At 42.7% G+C, this 19,372-nt stretch overlaps 1 protein-coding gene across 10 annotated transcripts in view; it reads left to right on the plus strand.

Moving 5' to 3' along the window:
• LOC138755773 (receptor-type tyrosine-protein phosphatase mu-like) overlaps positions 1 to 19,372 on the plus strand; it is a 1,095,616-nt gene that overhangs the window by 420,185 nt on the left and 656,059 nt on the right. For all 10 annotated transcript variants that reach the window (XM_069922352.1, XM_069922354.1, XM_069922355.1 and 7 more), the window contains exons 5-6: positions 8,999 to 9,114; positions 15,046 to 15,220. In XM_069922352.1, coding sequence (XP_069778453.1) covers positions 8,999 to 9,114; positions 15,046 to 15,220 — 291 coding nt within the window. The remainder of the gene's footprint in view (positions 1 to 8,998; positions 9,115 to 15,045; positions 15,221 to 19,372) is intronic.

Here is a 19,372-nt window from a genome sequence, read left to right on the forward strand (position 1 = left end):
GAAACAGAAGAAGTAGGTTAAATATCCTCTCAAGCCTGCTCTGCCATTGAGCGAGATTGTGACTGATTGAATCGAAGACCTTAACCCCATTTCCCCTGCCTATGGCCAATGACACTCTGTTAAAATCTCTCAGTACTTGAAGGCTCCATCTTTTAGTGGACGATTCCAGAAATTCACAGCCTCGAGCCTAATGGCTCTTGGATAAAACCTGCTCCTGAACCTAGAGGTGCTAAATTTCAGGCTAATGGTGTCAGTGTGATGGATTATAAGGTTGGTTGTCAATAGGATCTAGATCAACTGGGATATTGGGCAAAAAATGGCAGATGAAATATAACTCAGACAAGTGCAAAGTGATGCATGCTGGGAAGTTAAACTAGGACAGGAAATAGGCAATGAATGGTAGGGCCTTGGGGAGTATTGCAGAACAGAGAGACCTAAGGGTACAAATACAGTGAAATTCCAGATATCTGGCACCTGGTAGATGCCAGATAAATGAATTTTCTGGTTGCTTGAGATTACGTTTTGCGTGATTGATGAATTAATGGCGAGGCTTACTAATTTTAAACTTCCATATTTTTTACCTATTTATTTTCCATGATTTTTTTTTTTTTGCAAGTTGCTTGAGGCTGCCATTTGCTTGCTAACGGGGGGTTTACTGAAAGTAACAACATAATTAGGGTGGTGAAGAAGGTGTGATTAGGTTGAAGCGAGTGCAAAAATGACTCACAAGGATGTTCCCAGGACTGAAAGGTTTGAGTTATAAGGAGAGACTAGATTGTTTTCCATGATTGAAAGACACTGAGATTTTATAAAAGTCACAAGGGATGTGATTTCATGAGGTGGTTGGTCACAATATTTTTCCCAGGGTAGGGGAGTCTAAAATTAGTGGGCATAGATTTAAAGGGAAAGGGGACAATTTTAAAGGGCATCTGGGAGGGAAGTTTTTTTTTACATTTAAGAGATATTGGAACAGATACTGGATAGGAAAGGTTTAGATGGATATGTGCCAAACGAAACGAGTAAGACCAGCTCAGGAAGGCACTTTTGGTTGACGTGGATGAATTGGGCCAGGGTCTGTTCTATTCTGCACCACTCTGTGACACTATTTTAGGTCTTGCAAAACTGAAAGTATTGTTTTTTTAATCTCTGCGTCATTCAAAACATATCTAATTCCTTTCAGGCTCCAGATATTTCTGTAAATTAGAAGAACTAAGTGGAAGTGATATTCTTCTGTGTGCTTCCATCCTTGGTCAGACTATGTTCTCCCCTCAACTTCTCCACCTCTCTCTCCCCCTCCAAGGTCACCTAAGTACAGCCTCCTTGGTCACCTCTCCTCCTCATATCTCCTCATCTGGTATGGTGTCAGACTTTGCAAATATTTGTGTGAATTGTCTTGACATTTTTTTAATGTGTTAAGAGAGCCCACCTCACTGACAAAAGACAAAGGAGGAAAAACCCAACCCCAACCCACCAATTTTCCCCTGCAACCGCTGCAACCGTGGCTGCCTGTCCCGCATCGGACTTGTCAGCCACAAACCAGCCTGCAGCTGACGTGGACAATTACCCCCTCCATAAATCTTCGTCCGCGAAGCCAAGCCAAAGATAAGAGTGCTTTATAAATTGTTGTTCAGTGTCACAAATGATATGTTGGCAAGGTGCCATTGAGATATTAATCGTAGGTGCACTCTGACGCAGCAGTGATAACGTGTGGCTCACCGTAATATATATTGACACTTAAATAAAGCTCAGAATGAGCCAGTCGTCTACTCTCATTGGCTTCAAGGAAGTGCTTCATGTGATGAAAAATTTTCTTGATATTTTTTTAAAAACTCTCTCGTGTTCAAATACTTTCTGAGACTACTCCATATGAATTCTGATGCTGTGATTGTTTATTGGAGGCTTAACATATACTTTTAGGAAAGGGACTAACGGACGAATCAAAGTGGATTCATTTTTTTCCTCCCTCCACTTGTTCATCTTTTCGAAACGTTCTTTCTATCATTATTTTTAGTTCTGCACTGCAACCCGTTTTCCAAAACGTAATCCTGATACCTTTTTAAATCAAATCACAGGTAGAATCAGAGATTTATTGATCATAGTACAGCATGGAAACAGGCCATTCAGCTTAACTTTTTCATGTCAACCGTGGGAATGCTTTTGTATTGACCTTAGCATCCGGGCCATAGCCCTGTGGCTTCAGTTTCTCAAGTGCTCATCTAGACTTTTAAAGTGCCGTCTGCGATGCATCTTCAACCATTCTGTCAATCGCTACCTCTCTCTGGGTGAAGAAAGCACCTCATAATCATTCTGAATTACTTTCCCCTTACTGTGAACCTTTCTCGTCTAGTTTTATCTGCCTCTGATATGATGAGATGTTAACTGCAGAATATCCAATCTATATCACTCACCGTTCAATGTGTCTCAAATATATCTTCACTGCTCCAGGGTGAAAAGCCTCTCCAGTCTTCACTCATCCCAGGCGTATTCTGGTCAATCTCCTCTCTCTCCATTAAATTGACATATTGTGGTCATCTCATGTATATATTGGTAGTTGGTGTATCTTACATACCTGTTTGACTGTAGCAAGTAGGAATTATGGTGCATCTGTAGATTACACATGTATATGACAATATTTTCTTATTACTCGCTTCTATCTTGGTTGTGACTGTGACAATACCAGATGGAGACTGAAGCTGGTTGATGCAAAAGGCTTTTATTCATTACAAGCAGATCTTCTGGAGAATCTATTCACTGTCACTTGACTGTACAGTAAGATTTTATTAAACAGAAAGATAACAATTAGCGATTAAGTACAAGTTTGATGGTGATAATTAACTACTTTAACATTTTCAGTGCAGACCATCAACTTTATTATATATTTGTAATGGGAGCACATCCCAACTGGTACAATTTATTTAAATATTCAAATACCATTGGCTGGTCTAAAGTGTTCTGAGCACAAAACAACAAGCATTCAAAACATACGACTCTTGTTACAATGTTAAGGGATGGCTCATGGGACAAGTAGACAGCCAAAATATTAATTGACAATACAGACATGTTGTGGATTAGAACATAGAACAGTACAGCACAGAGACAGGCCCTTCAGCCCACACGTCTGTGCCAAACACGATGCCCAATGTAAACGAAAACTTTGCTGCATTGTGCATGATGTGTACCCCTCTATTCCCTGCAGATCCATGTTTCTATCTAAAAGCCCCTGAAAAGCTCCTATTCTATCTACTTCCATCACTATTCCTGATGACCCACTCCAGCCACCCACCTTCTGTTTGTAAAGAAACTTGCCAGCACGTATCCTTTAAATTCCACCACCCATCCCACCCCCATCCCATCTGAAATGCACTTTCTCAAGTCAATGACACTTTGATCATGGGGAAAAGATTCTGTCTACCCTTTAAATACCTCTCATAATTTTATGAATTTCCATAGGATATTGTGTGTTAAGTGGGAGAGACACATCTTCAATTATGTGGTCTTGCAGGAGATGGCTTCAATGCCTTTCCTGATCTCATCATGGATCTTTCAATAGAGGCCAATTTTAATCAGCTTTTATGTATTGTTTTGCCCTGCCTTGCTAAAACTGGTACTATATCAGAATATTCCAGGTACAGAGACTGCTTTTGTTGGCCTTAAAGTATCAGTGGATGTTAGAGTTTGATAAATTATTATTATAGAAGCATCAACAGAAGTGATTGCCTTGTCAATTTCTAAAGCAAATTACTTGAGTAGCCTCCTGTGGTTAACTGGCAGCCTGTAATTTTAAACAAACAAAAGTGTCTGCTTTGAAACTGCAGGAAGGTTAAATGGAAACAGTTTTTTTTTAAAAGATTGGCCCTTGTTTGATTTAACTAGTTGCTCCCTTTATTTTTAACTTTTGAAATGTGTCTAATATCCAGTAATTCCTAATACCTGAGTGACCAGAACTGCGTGCAATTCTCCAGACGTACTGTACTGTAACTGTCCATTTCAGCCAACAAGTCCATGCCGTCCAATTAACCTAAACCCTCAGTACATACTTGTTGTTCAAAATGGCCTGTTACTGTGCTGTATGTCTAAATTAAGAACTAAAAGGTTTGCCATCCCTGTTTAGAGCATAGGCTCTCTATTTCTCTATTCATTGCCCTGAGGGCTTATGTATGGCTTCCATGCTGCATTGCCTACCTGTGTTCCACATTCAGCAGTCTATGGACTTGTACTCCAAGACCCCTCTTTTGAATACAATTTTCCGTTGAGCCTGCTCCACCATTCCAAACAATCATGGATGATCATTCGACCAGTATCCTGTTCCTGCTTTTGCTCTATTCACCCCTTGATCTCTATGCCCAATAAGGCCATTTCCAACTCCCTTTTGAATGTATCTCAGGAACTGGCCTCAACAACTTTCTGTGGTAGGGAGCTCCACAAGTTCACAACTGTCTGAGTGAAAGGTTTTCTCCTCATTTCAGTCCTAAATGATGTCTCCCTTATCCTTAGACTGTGAGCCCTTGGTTCTGGACTTTACCCAACATCCTCAATTCTCATTAAGATCCGATCATTTGTAGTGTGTTTCCTAGTTTATTAGTACACCAAACGTTCTAGGCTCCGAATCATGGGTCCTCTACCGGCACCACCTACGGCTCCTAGAACGCTTCCACCAGCGTTGTCTCCGCTCCATCCTCAACATCCATTGGAGCGCTCACACCCCTAACGTCGAGGTACTCGAGATGGCAGAGGTCGACAGCATCGAGTCCACGCTGCTGAAGATCCAGCTGCGCTGGATGGGTCACGTCTCCAGAATGGAGGACCATCGCCTTCCCAAGATCGTATTATATGGCGAGCTCTCCACTGGCCACCGTGACAGAGGTGCACCAAAGAAAAGGTACAAGGACTGCCTAAAGAAATCTCTTGGTGCCTGCCACATTGACCACCGCCAGTGGGCTGATAACGCCTCAAACCGTGCATCTTGGCGCCTCACAGTTTGGCGGGCAGCAGCCTCCTTTGAAGAAGACCGCAGAGCCCACCTCACTGACAAAAGGCAAAGGAGGAAAAACCCAACACCCAACCCCAACCAACCAATTTTCCCTTGCAACCGCTGCAATCGTGTCTGCCTGTCCCGCATCGGACTGGTCAGCCACAAACGAGCCTGCAGCTGACGTGGACTTTTTTACCCCCTCCATAAATCTTCGTCCGCGAAGCCAAGCCAAAGAAGAAGAAGAAAGAAAAGAAGAGTACACCAAAGGAAACTGCCTACATTTGTCTGGATTGAACACCAATGGCCATATATCTGCCCATTTCAACAACACATCAAAATCTTTCTGCTGCCTAAATTTACCTTACGCACTATCCACAACTCTATTAATCTTCATACCCTCAGTGAATTTGCTGAACGTACCTCCCACATACTCGTTCAAATCTTTCAAACAACAAAGATCTCATCACTAGAACCAGTTAGACATCGCAAGTCATAGGCATCAAACACTACAGCACAAAAACAGGCCCATATTTTACTGTCTACTAATTCCACTGACCTGCACCCAGGCCGCCACCCCGCCCCGCCCCCCAATGCCGCTCCTGTCCATGTACCTCTCCAAATTGTTCGTAAGTATCACAATTGTGTCTGAATTTACCAATTCAGCCGGCAGCTTGTTCTACACTCCCATCACCCTCTGTATGATGTTCCCCCTAATTTTCCCTTTAAACTTTTCCCCTTTCACCCTTAACGTAGGTCCTCTAGCTTTTATCTCACCTACCCTCAGTGGAAAAGCCTGCTTGCATTTACTCTACCTATAATAATTTTATTTGCCTCGATCAAATCTCCTTTCATTCTTCTGCACTCCAGGGAATAAAGTCCTAACCTGTTTAATCTTTCCCTATAACTCATTTTTTGAAGTCCTGGCAACATACTCTGCACTCTTTCAATTTTATTGATAACCTTCCTGTTTTGAATTCAGTTTGCCAACTTGCCCTGGATCACATGGGCCCTCATCTTTTGAACCTGTCCCCTTGTCCTTCCCAATCTTCCTCTTTCTTTCCTTTTCAATCTTCTCTTCCTCTTCTTTTCTTCAAGCTTTTCCAACCATTCTTTTGTTTTTAGTTTTCCCAAGCAGCTCGATCATCTTTAACTCCTTGTTACATCATTTCTAATGCTCCCTTCTTTTTCCACTCCTTCCATCCTGTTACCCAGAAGAACCTCCCTTTAAACCAGCATTGGGCTCCCTGAGCTTCAACTTTGTGATTTTCCCCCGAAGAATTAAAGGGGCAGCTTCAAGGACAAGCTCAGCTGCCAGTGGAAACTTGTGTTGGAGGTCCAGTCGAAACCCTGATCACATCAGTGAAGTGATGTGCCCCGGTCTTGCCCGATTGGTCCTCAGTTAAGTTGGGGAACATGCATTCATTGCTGCCCCAAGGCCCTGATTGGAACAATAAGATTTTCGTCTTGAGGGATGAAAATATAAATTTGTTCTCTTCATTCAACATTTACACCTTAATGAGAGCAACCAATCAGCTGTCAGTGCTTAATCTGAGGTTTATACAATGTCACATTCCTACCCCAACATGATCTTTAATGATAATCAAGGTGAATCAATAGTGCTACAGTGGAGCTGGTAGAGAGCTTCTCCTAAGTTTTTAAATGTTAAATTTAAATTAAGTTTTTTTTTTTCATTTTTAAATTTAGACCTACAACATGATAACAGGCCTTTCGGCCCATGAGCCCATACCATCTCATTACAAACAATTGACCTACATCTCTGGTACATTTTGAATGGTGGGAGGAAACCGGAGGAAACCCATGGGGAGAATGTACAAACTCCTTCCAGACAGCACGGGATTTGAACCCTGCCGCTGGTATTGTAACAGTGTTGCGCTAATCGTGGTGCCTCTGTGTGAAGGTCACAATAATGTCCAAGTCCAACCATGTTGATGGTACAAAAAAAAAGTGCCTCAACACCCGCCACTTTCTCTGAATCCTAAAGAAAGCCGGCATGTCCGTAACAGCTCTGACCAATCAAGCCCAGCTTGATACAGAAGAGCTCTGTTTAAGACTGCAAGGGCTGTCAGGTAAATCAACCTCCCCTCCATTGATTTCAGCTTCACCTCCTGATGCCTCGGGAAAGTAGGAAACCTATTAAAAGACCTGTCATGGTTAGCTCAATGCTATTACAGTTACCAGCCACTCGAGTTTGATTCTGCCACTGTTTGTAAGGAGTTTGTATGTTCTCCCCATGACCTGTGTGGGTTTTCTCTGGCACTTTGGTTTCCTCCCACCTTCCAAAAATGGTAGATTAATTAGCTATAATTGGATAGCACTAGTTTCATGGGCTGGAAAGGCCTTCCATCATGCTGTATCATTAAAGTTTCAAGTTTAAAGCAAGATTTAAATCCCACCTTAGTCCCAGTCTCTTTTCTTCCCTCCCATTGGGGAGAAGAAGCATGAGCTTGAAAACATGCACAACCAACCGCATTCAAGAACAACTTCTTTTCTGCTGTTATCCAACGATTGAACAGACCTCTTGTAAGTAAAATGATGGACTGTTTTTGATGAACTTTTACGTTTTAAATCAAGGCAGCACAGTTAGCCTAGTAGTTAGTGCAACGCTCTTACAGTGCCAGCAACTCAGGTTTAAGCCCACCGCTGTCTATAAGGGGTTTGTCATTTTCCCCTCGTCCACTTGGAATTTCTCTGGGTGCTCCAGTTTCTTCCCATGTTCCCAAGTCATATGGGGTCAGTTGGCTAATTGGTCACATAGTATTTTAGGGTGGCATGGGCTCATGAGCCGGGAGGGCCTGTTAAGGTGCTGTATCTCTAAATTAATTTCTTTTTCTCTGCACTTGTTTTTATTTTGCCTACCTGTTGTTCTTAACTATGGATAGCACACAAAACAGTTTTTCACTATATATTATTGCACATTACAATAAAAAATTCAATTTCAATTATGGTTTTGATTCATTAAATACAACAGTACAAATCGATCAGGTGTACAAATGTAGAAGGAATCCCTTCTTATATGAAATCCTGGATTTTTCTTGCTGCTGCATGGACACTAATGTGTTAATCAACTGTGTGTGTGTGTGTGTGTGTGTGTTTTAAGGTAAGATATAAATTATACAAAAGTCAAAATACTGAGGATGCCAAAATGTCAAAACTAAAATCATAAAATGTTGGAAAAAACATTCAGAACCTAGCCCAATGACTGCTTTTTTTGGGAATCATGATTCCACAAGTGGGACGAGTTCCCACTTAGACACATCGGGTTGTAGCCTTTTCTAGAAGAGTGACCTTATTTCAATGGAAAGATTCTAATCCACCTACTTTGACCCAGCGGCTCTCTCAAATTATGTCATGTTTAAGTTTAGAGAAAATTAGGAGTCGTATATTTGATACTTCCGTTAAATTTGAAGATATTTGGCGGCCTTTTATAAATTATTTCCACGTGATTTAGTATAATTGTTTTCCCTTCAAGACTTTATTTATTTTCTCTTTGTTGATAAAGATCAGACGATTAATTTTAATTACTAAATTCTCAGAATAGGCTGACCAGTCTTTTTTTATTAAACTTAGATTAGATGGGGTTTTATATAATATATTTTTTTCTTTTTTTGAAGATTTCAGTTTGAGGAGATGAGAACATGCTCATTAATTGTGGTGTAATGCAATATGTTATTTCATATGATGTCATATGATTTTTTTCCCCCTTTTTTGATTATTTGCTGCTATTCTCCTCCTGTATTGTTTACCTATAATATGATTAATAAAAATATTGCAAAAGAAAGAAAACATTCAGCAAGTTGGACAGCATCTGGCGAGAGTGGGATATGCTTAAAGTTTCCCAGAGATATAAAGTCTTCCAGGAAAAATATAGCCGAACAAATTAACAGCAACATGGACTCAGGAGTACATAAAGTTTATAACTTTGCGGATGTATTGTACTTTGCAATGTCGCATTGTGAACGTTTATTCCCCCATTTATTAACATCCTTCCTTTTCTCTTCCTTTTAGCAAAATCTCCCCACTTCCTCCGCCTGCAGAATGTAGAGGTTAACGCAGGGCAGAATGCCACTTTCCAGTGCATGGCCAATGGGCAAACGACCTTCAAAGACAAACTTTGGCTGCAGGTAATACAAAATGAAAACAATACAAGAACAAAATACTGCAATGTGAACTGAAACCTGAAACCACTTGAAATACTCAGCAGGTCAGACAGCATCGACAGGGAACAATGATCAATAAACTTGCATCTGAAAGTTTTGATACGAGGCTGTTAATTTAAGCAGGGAAGTATACTCTCTTCACGTATGCTGCTCGGTTTACTGTGCATTATCAACATTTTCCATAAAATTCATGGAATTCATTATCAATGTAATGTTTGCTGGGCCTGTTAAGTTGAACAAGAAATTCTGCAGATGATGGATTCAGAACAGTTTTGTTTCCACAGAGTAGCTTTTGGTGATTATACGGACTTAGAAATGAAGAGTGCCAAAAAAAGGAATTACTGCCCTAGCTTTAATACAACTGCTGTAGAAACCCAACTCAGCAGGTCAAACTGTCTACTTTATCTTCTTTGGCTTGGCTTCGCGGACCAAGATTTATGGAGGGGTAATGTCCATGTCAGCTGCAGGCTCATTTGTGGCTGACAAGTCCGATGCGGGACAGGCAGACACGGTTGCAGCGGTTGCAAGGGAAAATTGGTGGGTTGAGGTTGGGTTTTTCCTCCTTTGTCTTTTGTCAGTGAGGTGGGCTCTGCGGTCTTCTTCAAAGGAGGTTGCTGCCCGCCAAACTGTGAGGCGCCAAGATGCACGGTTTGAGGCGATATCAGCCCACTGGCGGTGGTCAATGTGGCAGGCACCAAGAGATTTCTTTAGGCAGTCCTTGTACCTCTTCTTTGGTGCACCTCTGTCTCGGTGACCAGTGGAGAGCTCGCCATATAACACGATCTTGGGAAGAAATGGTCCTCCATTCCGGAGACGTGACCTACCCAGCGCAGTTGGATCTTCAGCAGCGTGGATTCGATGCTGTCGGCCTCTGCCATCTCGAGTACTTTGATGTTGGTGATGAAGTCGCTCCAATGAATGTTGAGGATGGAGCGGAGACAATGCTGGTGGAAGCGTTCTAGGAGCTGTAGGTGATGCCGGTAGAGGACCCATGATTTGGAGCTGAACAGGAGTGTGGATATGACAATTGTCTGTAAACGCTGATCTTTGTGAGGTTTTTCAGTTGGTTGTTTTTCCAGACTCTTTTGTGTAGTCTTCCAAAAGTGCTATTTGCCTTGGCGAGTCTGTTGTCTATCTCGTTGTCGATCCTTGCATCCGATGAAATGGTGCAGCCGAGATAGGTAAACTGGTTGACTATTTTGAGTTTTGTGTGCCTGATGGAGATGTGGGGGGGCTGGTAGTCATGGTGGAGAGCTGGCTGATGGAGGACCTCAGTTTTCTTCAGGCTGACTTCCAGGCCAAACATTTTGGCAGTTTCCGCAAAACAGGACGTCAAGCGCTGAAGAGCTGGCTCTGAATGGGCAACTAAAGCGGCATCGTCTGCAAAGAGTAGTTCACGGACAAGTTTCTCTTGTGTCTTGGTGTGAGCTTGCAGGCACCTCAGATTGAAGAGACTGCCATCCGTGCGGTACCGGATGTAAACAGCGTCTTCATTGTTGAGGTCTTTCATGGCTTGTTTCAGCATCATGCTGAAGAAGATTGAAAAGAGGGTTGGTGCGAGAACACAGCCTTGCTTCATGCCATTGTTAATGGAGAAGGGTTCAGAGAGCTCATTGCTGTATCTGACCCGACCTTGTTGGTTTTCATGCAGTTGGATAACCATGTTGAGGAACTTTGGGGGGCATCCGAGGTGCTCTAGTATTTGCCAAAGCCCTTTCCAAAGTTGAAGGCTTTGGTGAGGTCAACAAAGGTGATGTAGAGTCCTTTGTTTTGTTCTCTGCACTTTTCTTGGAGCTGCCTGAGGGTAAAGACCATGTCAGTAGTTCCTCTGTTTGCGTGAAAGCCGCACTGTGATTCTGGGAGAACATTTTCGGCAACATTAGGTATTATTCTATTTAGGAGAATCCTATCGAAGATTTTGCCTGCAATGGAGAGCAGTGTGATTCCCCTGTAGTTTGTGCAGTCTGATTTCTCGCCTTTGTTTTTGTACAGGGTGATGATGATGGCATCACGAAGGTCCTGAGGCAGCTTTCCTCGGTCCCAGCAGAGCTTGAAAAACTCATGCAGTTTGGCATGCAGAGTTTTGCCGCCAGCCTTCCAGACCTCTGGGGGGGATTCCATCCATACCTGCAGCTTTGTCACTTTTTGGTTGTTCAGTTGCCTTATATGTCTCTTCCCGGGTGAGGACCTCATCCAGCTCTAGCCTTAAGGGCTGTTGAGGGAGCTGGAGCAGGGCGGAATCTTGGACTGAGCGGTTGGCACTGAAAAGGGATTGGAAGTGTTCTGACCATCGGTTGAGGATGGCGATCTTGTCGCTGAGGAGGACTGTGCCGTCTGAGCTGCACAGCGGGCTTTGGACTTGGGGTGAGGGACCTTACACAGCCTTTAGAGCCTCGTAAAAACCCCTGAAGTCGCCAATGTCCGCGCTGAGCTGGGTTCGTTTGGCGAGGCTAGTCCACCACTCATTTTGGATCTCCCGGAGTTTGCGCTGAAGATGGCTGCATGCGCGACCATCAAATATAGAGCAAAGATAAAGATAAATTTTTATAGAGCAAAGATAAAGATACATAACCGATAATTTGGGCTTGAGTCCTTCATCAAGGTGAATTTCTCCAGCGTTGTGTTTCTACCTCCATTTCGGTATCTGCAGACCTTTGTGATTTACTTTAGTGCAACTTCACTCTTTTTACTTCCAATTAACTTTTCCAAGAAAGGTGTTAGATCCAAGGCAGTTCCTTCCGACAGAATACATCGCTTAGCCCGAACGATGCCTGTTTGCCTCAGCTCAGCCACTTCCTTGCAGTTTTGGCACGCAGTGGTGACCGGTTGGGTGTGGCTCAGCAAGCTCTCGACTTCTGTTTGCGGGTGAGATTTGTTTCATCATGAGCACAGCTTCCAAGTGCGGAGGTCCTTCCCAGCAGCAAAAGGACATCGAGTGAATGTGGGGAGGATGTCTCCTATGGTGGGGTAGCCTGGGGCCAGCGGGCCCAGCCTCAGAGGACAAAAACATTCCTTTAGAACACAGATGAGGAGGAACTTCTCCACCTAGACGACGGTGAATTTGTGGAATTCTTTGCCGCGGACAGCCAAGCCATTGGGGGTAGTTAAGGCATGGGTAATGTGCTCTCAATCAGGGAGGAAATCAAGGGTTACAGGCAGAAGACAGGAGAACGGAGTTGAAGCGGATAGTAAACCAGCCACGATAGAATGGGCTGAATGGCCTATATCCACTCCTCTGTCTTATGGGCTTAAGTAAGCTGAAAATTTCAGAAAGTGATGGTGTTGGTCTTTTTTAGTTCTTAAAATGTGATATTTTTTATTGGATTTCAGCTGAATGCAAGGAATTTTGGCCACTTGATGAGAGACCTATAATGTTGAGGAAATCTATTCAGAACATTATGCCTGAGCTGGCTTTTGAAATGGTCCATCTAATTAATCCCATTCTCTTGCTCTTTCCATAGAGCACCACAGATTTTCACTCATCAATATAAATCCATTTCTTTTATATACTATTTATAAGTTACTTGCTGTACTCCTTCAGGGCATGTGTTCATTCTAACACACGACATAAAACATTTCTTACCTCTTCCAGAATTTAGTTCCAATTATCTTAAACCTTGTCTCCATTACACCCATCTGCAAGTGGAAATCATTTCTCCTGGCTACTTAAAAACAATCCTCATTTCCAGCATCTCATTAAACTTCTGGAAAATTGTCCCGACAGCTTCAGACTCTTCACATAACAGAAATGTCTGATCCCTGGTGCCATTCTTGTAAATGTGCAATGTCGATTCAGCAGGGACACTGGGGAGGTGTGACTAAAGGTCATGCAGCAAGTGTGGGTCTGTGTCCTAGCAACAAATCAATACCTTCAGGAGAAGAAGCAATGAGAAGAAAACAGGTCAAAATATAAGTCTGCATTAACACTTTTGGTGTGGCTGCCATAACTGATGTATATATTGCAGGTTTTGATATTAATTGGATTTAATTATAACCCTGGAGGATTTAAAGAAGATATTTTAAAGTATTATAGATTAGCACAAAAGCAAAATGTTACTGAATTTCTTTCTATTTTAAAAAATATTATTTGGTGGAAATTTTAAAAATGGTAAGTGTTGGGCATTGATAGATTCATAGAAGCAAAGATGTAATTCTGAGGTTTTATAGGGCATTGGTCAAACCACTTTGGGGATATTTTGAGCAGTTTGGGGCTCCATATTTGGTGTTGGAGAGGGTCCAGAGAGAATGATCCCGGGAATGAGAGGGTTAATGTATGGGGACCATTTGATAGTTCTGGATCTGTACTCACTAGAGTTTACAAGGTTTGCAGGGCTGGTGAGGGGAGGGGCAAAGAGGTGCCCGGGGTGGGGAGTGGGGGGATCTCATTGAAACATATTGAAAGGGCTGGATAGAGTGGATGTGGAGAAGATGTTTCCAGTAGTGGGAGAGTTTGGGACCCAGAAGGCACAGCCTCAGAGTAAAATGGCATTCCCTGAGGACAGAGAGTGAGAATCGGCCGCCAAAGAGGAGTTGAAGCCTAGGAAAAATCGGTCACGATGACATGAAACTGTGGGGCAGGTACAACAGGACCTATTCCTGCTTTTGTTGTATTCTTGATCTTAGGCAAGGACAGTAGATTTCCTTCACTCAAGGACATTAAACAAGCAAATGAATATCTATAACAGTCTAGTCATTTCAGTATCACCATTACCGATCCAAACATTTTATTCCACATTTAATTAGTTCATGGAGTTCAGATTTCCCAGGCTTTGAGCAGAGATTTAGTTGGGGTCTGGATTGGGTGTACTTCACAACAAGTAATCTCTGCTGACCCAAGAACATGGCACAAATGGTCACAATTGGGTGGCATGATCAGCAAATACAGCACTGTCTGTAAGGAGTCCATGAGGTACTTCAGTTTCTTCCCACCCTCTGGAAAAGTACGGGGTTGGTTGGTTAATTGGGATTATTAAGGCCAAAAGGGTCTTCCACTGTGCAGTATCCATAAAATTAAAATGAATTATAATTAATCATCCACAATATCCCTCGTGCAATTTGTACCTCTTGTACCTTAAGGCTCAAATGAAAATTATCCTCAATTTTAAGGGGAAGTATTCGCACGTGCAATAGACTTTATGTCGAATGGTCATAAAGAGATGCTACTATTTATTAAACAAGCCTCACATTCATGTATATTTGTCCTGTGTATATATTGCTTGTTTGTTTATGTGTTATGTCTGCATGTATGTCTGCGTGTTTTGCTCTGAGGACCAGAGATCATGGTTTCATCGAGTTCTACTTGTGCAATCGGATGATAAATAAACTTGAACTTGAAATCTGAGCTGGCCATCAGCAACAATTTTCACTCATCCTACCCTGTCCCATCTTACAGTACTCCTCTTACCACCCCCCCCTTAAAATTTTATACCCACATTTTTGGGATGGTGGGGTGAAACCGGAACATCCAGAGTAACTTGCATGGTCAAACTGAGAAGATGAAAACACCACGCAGGCTATGATCACTGGAGAGAGGAGGTGACAACAGGACCAGCTCTCCTCTATGCCACCCTCTGCTTGCAGTGCTGGTCCCGTAGATTCCCAGCAGGCAGTTCTTCCATTTCTTCGGAAGTGAACTCACCCAATGGCAGTGATTTCAATGAAACCTTTGGAGTGAGGAACTTACTGAGTTGGCTTGAAGTCAGGTACTCTACCCCCTCTACTCTCACTCAAGGTCAGCATGCACTAAAACCTCACTCCACCCTTCAACATCTTGGTGAACAGATTCAGTTATAGGAGTTTTCTGTGAGAGATTTCTCCGTGGCTTTGAGCATTTGTGGAATTATTGGAGATTTTATGGAATGGGTGTAACATTCCACTTTTTACTGTCCTCCCTAGCGGCGCAACGGAAACGATACAGCTGTTAAAGAGACCAAAGTGCTGAACCACCGTCGATTCGTAGCGACCTTCATGGTGGCTAAGACCATGCGAAGAGACTCAGACCACTATCGCTGTGTGATCAAGTCAGAGAGAGGCTCCGGGGTGTCCAACTATGCAGAATTAATTGTGAAAGGTCAGTTTACATTTTACATTAATGTCAAACGGTCCACAACTACAATGTGAGCAGTGTTGGTATAAAAGAAAGAGCTTGAAATTTCTGGTGAAGAAGTAAATTACTTTTCCATATATTTTTTTTACTCCATCTGGGATGAATGAACATTATTGCTGGTTTATATTGTTCGTAGCTGAGAAAGTGATCAGAATTTTGCTCTTGCTTAAAGATGAATAGGGTTTTCCCAAATCATGAATCTTCAGTCCTGTTCCCTAATCTTATCATAAACAACCCATTGAACTTCAAGGATGCTTTCCTTGCCAGTCCAATAATAGGCGTGCATTTTGGCAAAGTGCTGGTACAAGGATATAAACTTTTAAGTTTAATTTAGAGATAAAGCATGGTAACAGGCCCTTCTGGTTCACAAGTCCATGCTGCCCAAACACAACCATGAAACCAAACCCTGGTTGTTTTTGAAGGTGGGAGAGCACTGGCATCCCTGGAGGACACCCACGTGGACCTGGGGAGAATGTACAAATTCCTTACAGATGGCACCCGCTTCGCACCGGGTTGCTGGCGCTGTAATAGTGTTGCGCTAACCAGTATGCTCACCGTGCCGCACTTTTGCACATATAAAAAAAATGACGCCAACAAACAAAAACGAAAATGCTGGAGATATTCAGCAATTTAAGCTGCATGTGGAGAAAGAGTTAAAGATCAGAAGTATTCTCTCTCCACAAATGCTGCCTGACCGATTGATTGTTTTCTATTTGAATCCCAATGAATTTACTTAGCATTGAATAGAATTATAAAAATAATCTCACAGGGAGCCGTTTGTCCCATATGGACAATGAATGTCAAGTGACAAAGACCTGCCATTTTTTCGGCCCTTTGCCCCTAAACTTGTGAATCATATTCTGCCATTGAATATATTGTGAGTACTTCTGCTTCCACCATCCTGCCAGGAGAGAATTCCTGACTCCCACCAATTCCTGCCACAAACATTTCTTCTCCCCCACTTTAATGCGACCAATTACCTTAAATATTTGGCCATCCTTATTTATATTCCTCTTCATGGAATTGATTCCTCTGTACCTTCATTGTTGTGCGCACATCAATAAAATCTATGCTCAGTAGTTTCTGCTTTCCTTTTCCAAAGGAAATAAAGCCTTTTCTCATATACGTTTTGTTGAGTATTTTATAGAATATTTTGTAGAGAGGTGTTTTGTGGAGAAGTGTTTTGGAGAGAAATGTTTGGAGAGAAGTGTTTTGTACTGAGGTATTTTATAGAGAAGAGTTTTGTTCAGAAATATTTTGTCGAGAAGTAATTTGAGGGAATTTAGTAGTCGATTTAGAGAGGAACAGGAAGCTTTGAGAAATGGGAATAGTGATGAGGTCCTGAAGTATTTGAATATTGATGACAGAAGTAACCTATAATAAACCAATTGGGATTATTGAGAAAGAGAGAGATATATGAATAGAAATTTCAGAGGTTAATACTCAAGGAGATAGAGACATGGGGAGTGGGAGAGTGATGTATTTTTTTTAATTTAATTTAGACATACAGCCCTGTAACAGGCATTTCGGTCCACAAGTCCATGCCACCCAATTTATACCCCATTAACCGACACCCCTGGTATGTTTTGAATGGTGTGAGGAAACCAGGGCCTCTGGAGAAAACCCACACAGAGATAGGGAGAACGTACAAACTCCTTACAGAGAGCACACGACTTAAATTCCAGTCCAGTCCCAATTGCTGGCACTGTAAAAGCAATGCACTAACTGCTACTCCAACCATTATCATCTAAGATGATTCGAGCCAAGTATAAAAGAGGTCACCGTAATGTGCTATGTTGGAAATGTATTGACAATAAACCTTCAATGCAAAGGACTGGTGCTATTTGCTTTGACTATCTTTGGGGTATTGCTCCTTTGAAGGCCAAGAATACTTTGGTTATCTTCCTGTTAATTTGGGGCATGCTGAGGAGTGATAAATGGTTAAATCAAAGATTGGTCTCTCTCAGATCTTCAGGACTTTGCTTCAACTAAATTAAGAATGTGCACCCTCAGTGCTAATCAGCATAAACTGGATTTGAGGTAGTATTTTTCAATATAGCCTTTGCTACCCCTCATGAAACTTTGGGAATGTGACATGTTGGTGATGTTCCCAAAAAAATGGCAGGTCTTTGTCACTTGACATTCATTGTCCAGATGGGACAAACGGCTCCCTGTGAGATTATTTTTATAATTCTATTCAATGCTAAGTAAATTCATTGGGATTCAAATTCTTTGGCTTGGCTTCGCGGACGAAGATTTATGGAGGGGGTAAAAAGTCCACGTCAGCTGCAGGCTCGTTTGTGGCTGACAAGTCCGATGCGGGACAGGCAGACACGATTGCAACGGTTGCAAGGGAAAATTGGTTGGTTGGGGTTGGGTGTTGGGTTTTTCCTCCTTTGCCTTTTGTCAGTGAGGTGGGCTCTGCGGTCTTCTTCAAAGGAGGTTGCTGCCCGCCAAACTGTGAGGCGCCAAGATGCACGGTTTGAGGCGTTATCAGCCCACTGGCGGTGGTCAATGTGGCAGGCACCAAGAGATTTCTTTAGGCAGTCCTTGTACCTTTTCTTTGGTGCACCTCTGTCACGGTGGCCAGTGGAGAGCTCGCCATATAACACGATCTTGGGAAGGCGATGGTCCTCCATTCTGGAGACGTGACCCATCCAGCGCAGCTGGATCTTCAGCAGCGTGGACTCGATGCTGCCGACCTCTGCCATCTCGAGTACTTCAAATAGAAAACAATTAATCGGTCAGGCTTTCATTCTTTTAGACCCCTTGTAGCTGGGGGAGGGGGAGGACAGCAAATTGCAGTCGACTAACCTCTGATTCATCTTGGTCCTTTACATTTTGGACAACAGAAGTTTATTCTACTATCCCAGTTTCTATAGATGGAGGTACGTGATGGGGGATGAATAGAATTGTAACATGGCTGCACACCATTCTGGTTCCCAGTGTCTATAGATGGAGGATGAATAGAATTGTAACATGGCAGCGCACTGTTCTTGTTTCCCAGTGTCTATAGATGGAGGTACGTGATGGGGGATGAATAGAATTGTCACATGGAAGCACACAGTTCTGGTTTCCCAGTATCTATTGATGGAGGTACGTGATGGGGGATGAATAGAATTGCCACATGGTAGCACACAGTTCTGGTTTCCCAGTGTCTATAGATGGAGGTACGTGATGGGGGATGAATAGAATTGTAACATGGCTGCACACCGTTCTGGTTCCCAGAGTCTATAGATGGAGGATGAATAGAATTGTAACATGGCAGCGCACTGTTCTTGTTTCCCAGTGTCTATAGATGGAGGTACGTGATGGGGGATGAATAGAATTGTCACATGGAAGCACACAGTTCTGGTTTTCCAGTGTCTATAGATGGAGGTACATGATGGGGGATGAATAGAATTGCAATGGGGCCACACGCAAGTGTAAAGATCAGGCTTCTCTGCTGGCCTTTTATGGAGAAGAGAGGTAGGTAGAGTTTGGTGTTAAAGGGAAGGGAGGGACAAGGAGGCTGGTAGTGGAGAAGGCCACCACACAGAGCAACATTTGTCTTCGACAGCACAGTGCTGCCGATTGTCCAGCTGCCAACTCACAGCTCCAGAGACCCAGGTTCAAACCTGATCTCAGTTAAGCAAGAAAATCCTGGAGTCGAGTGCAATACACAAATGTGCTAGAGAAACTCAGCAAGCCATAGAGAATCCACAGGTAGCCAATGTTTCAGGCCCGGGTCCTTCGTCGGGTATAACAACAACAGGCGGACACCTAAATGACTTTTCTTGTGCCTTTCTTTCCTCTTGTACCTGACAAAGGGCCCAGTCCCAAAACATTGATGGCCCATGGGTGCTGCATGGCCTGCTGGGATTTTGCCAGTAATGTTGTATATTGACTTGAGCGCAACATCTGCAGACTTTCTTGTTTAATGACATAAAAACTATGCACCTTCAAATGACTTCATTGGGCTAAGAATAACATGCAAAGTAGCATCAGTTTGACTGCTGTGAGCTGTTTGATCGTACTTTCTTCTTTACCATAAAAAGAAGGTCTTGAAGGGATTTCCTTGTCTGCAGTGTACTTTGGAACTTGAATTCACATTCTAGTTTCCTCACTCCACTGAGG

Source organism: Narcine bancroftii, chromosome 2 (genome assembly GCF_036971445.1).
Source record: "Narcine bancroftii isolate sNarBan1 chromosome 2, sNarBan1.hap1, whole genome shotgun sequence".
NCBI lineage: Eukaryota > Metazoa > Chordata > Chondrichthyes > Torpediniformes > Narcinidae > Narcine > Narcine bancroftii.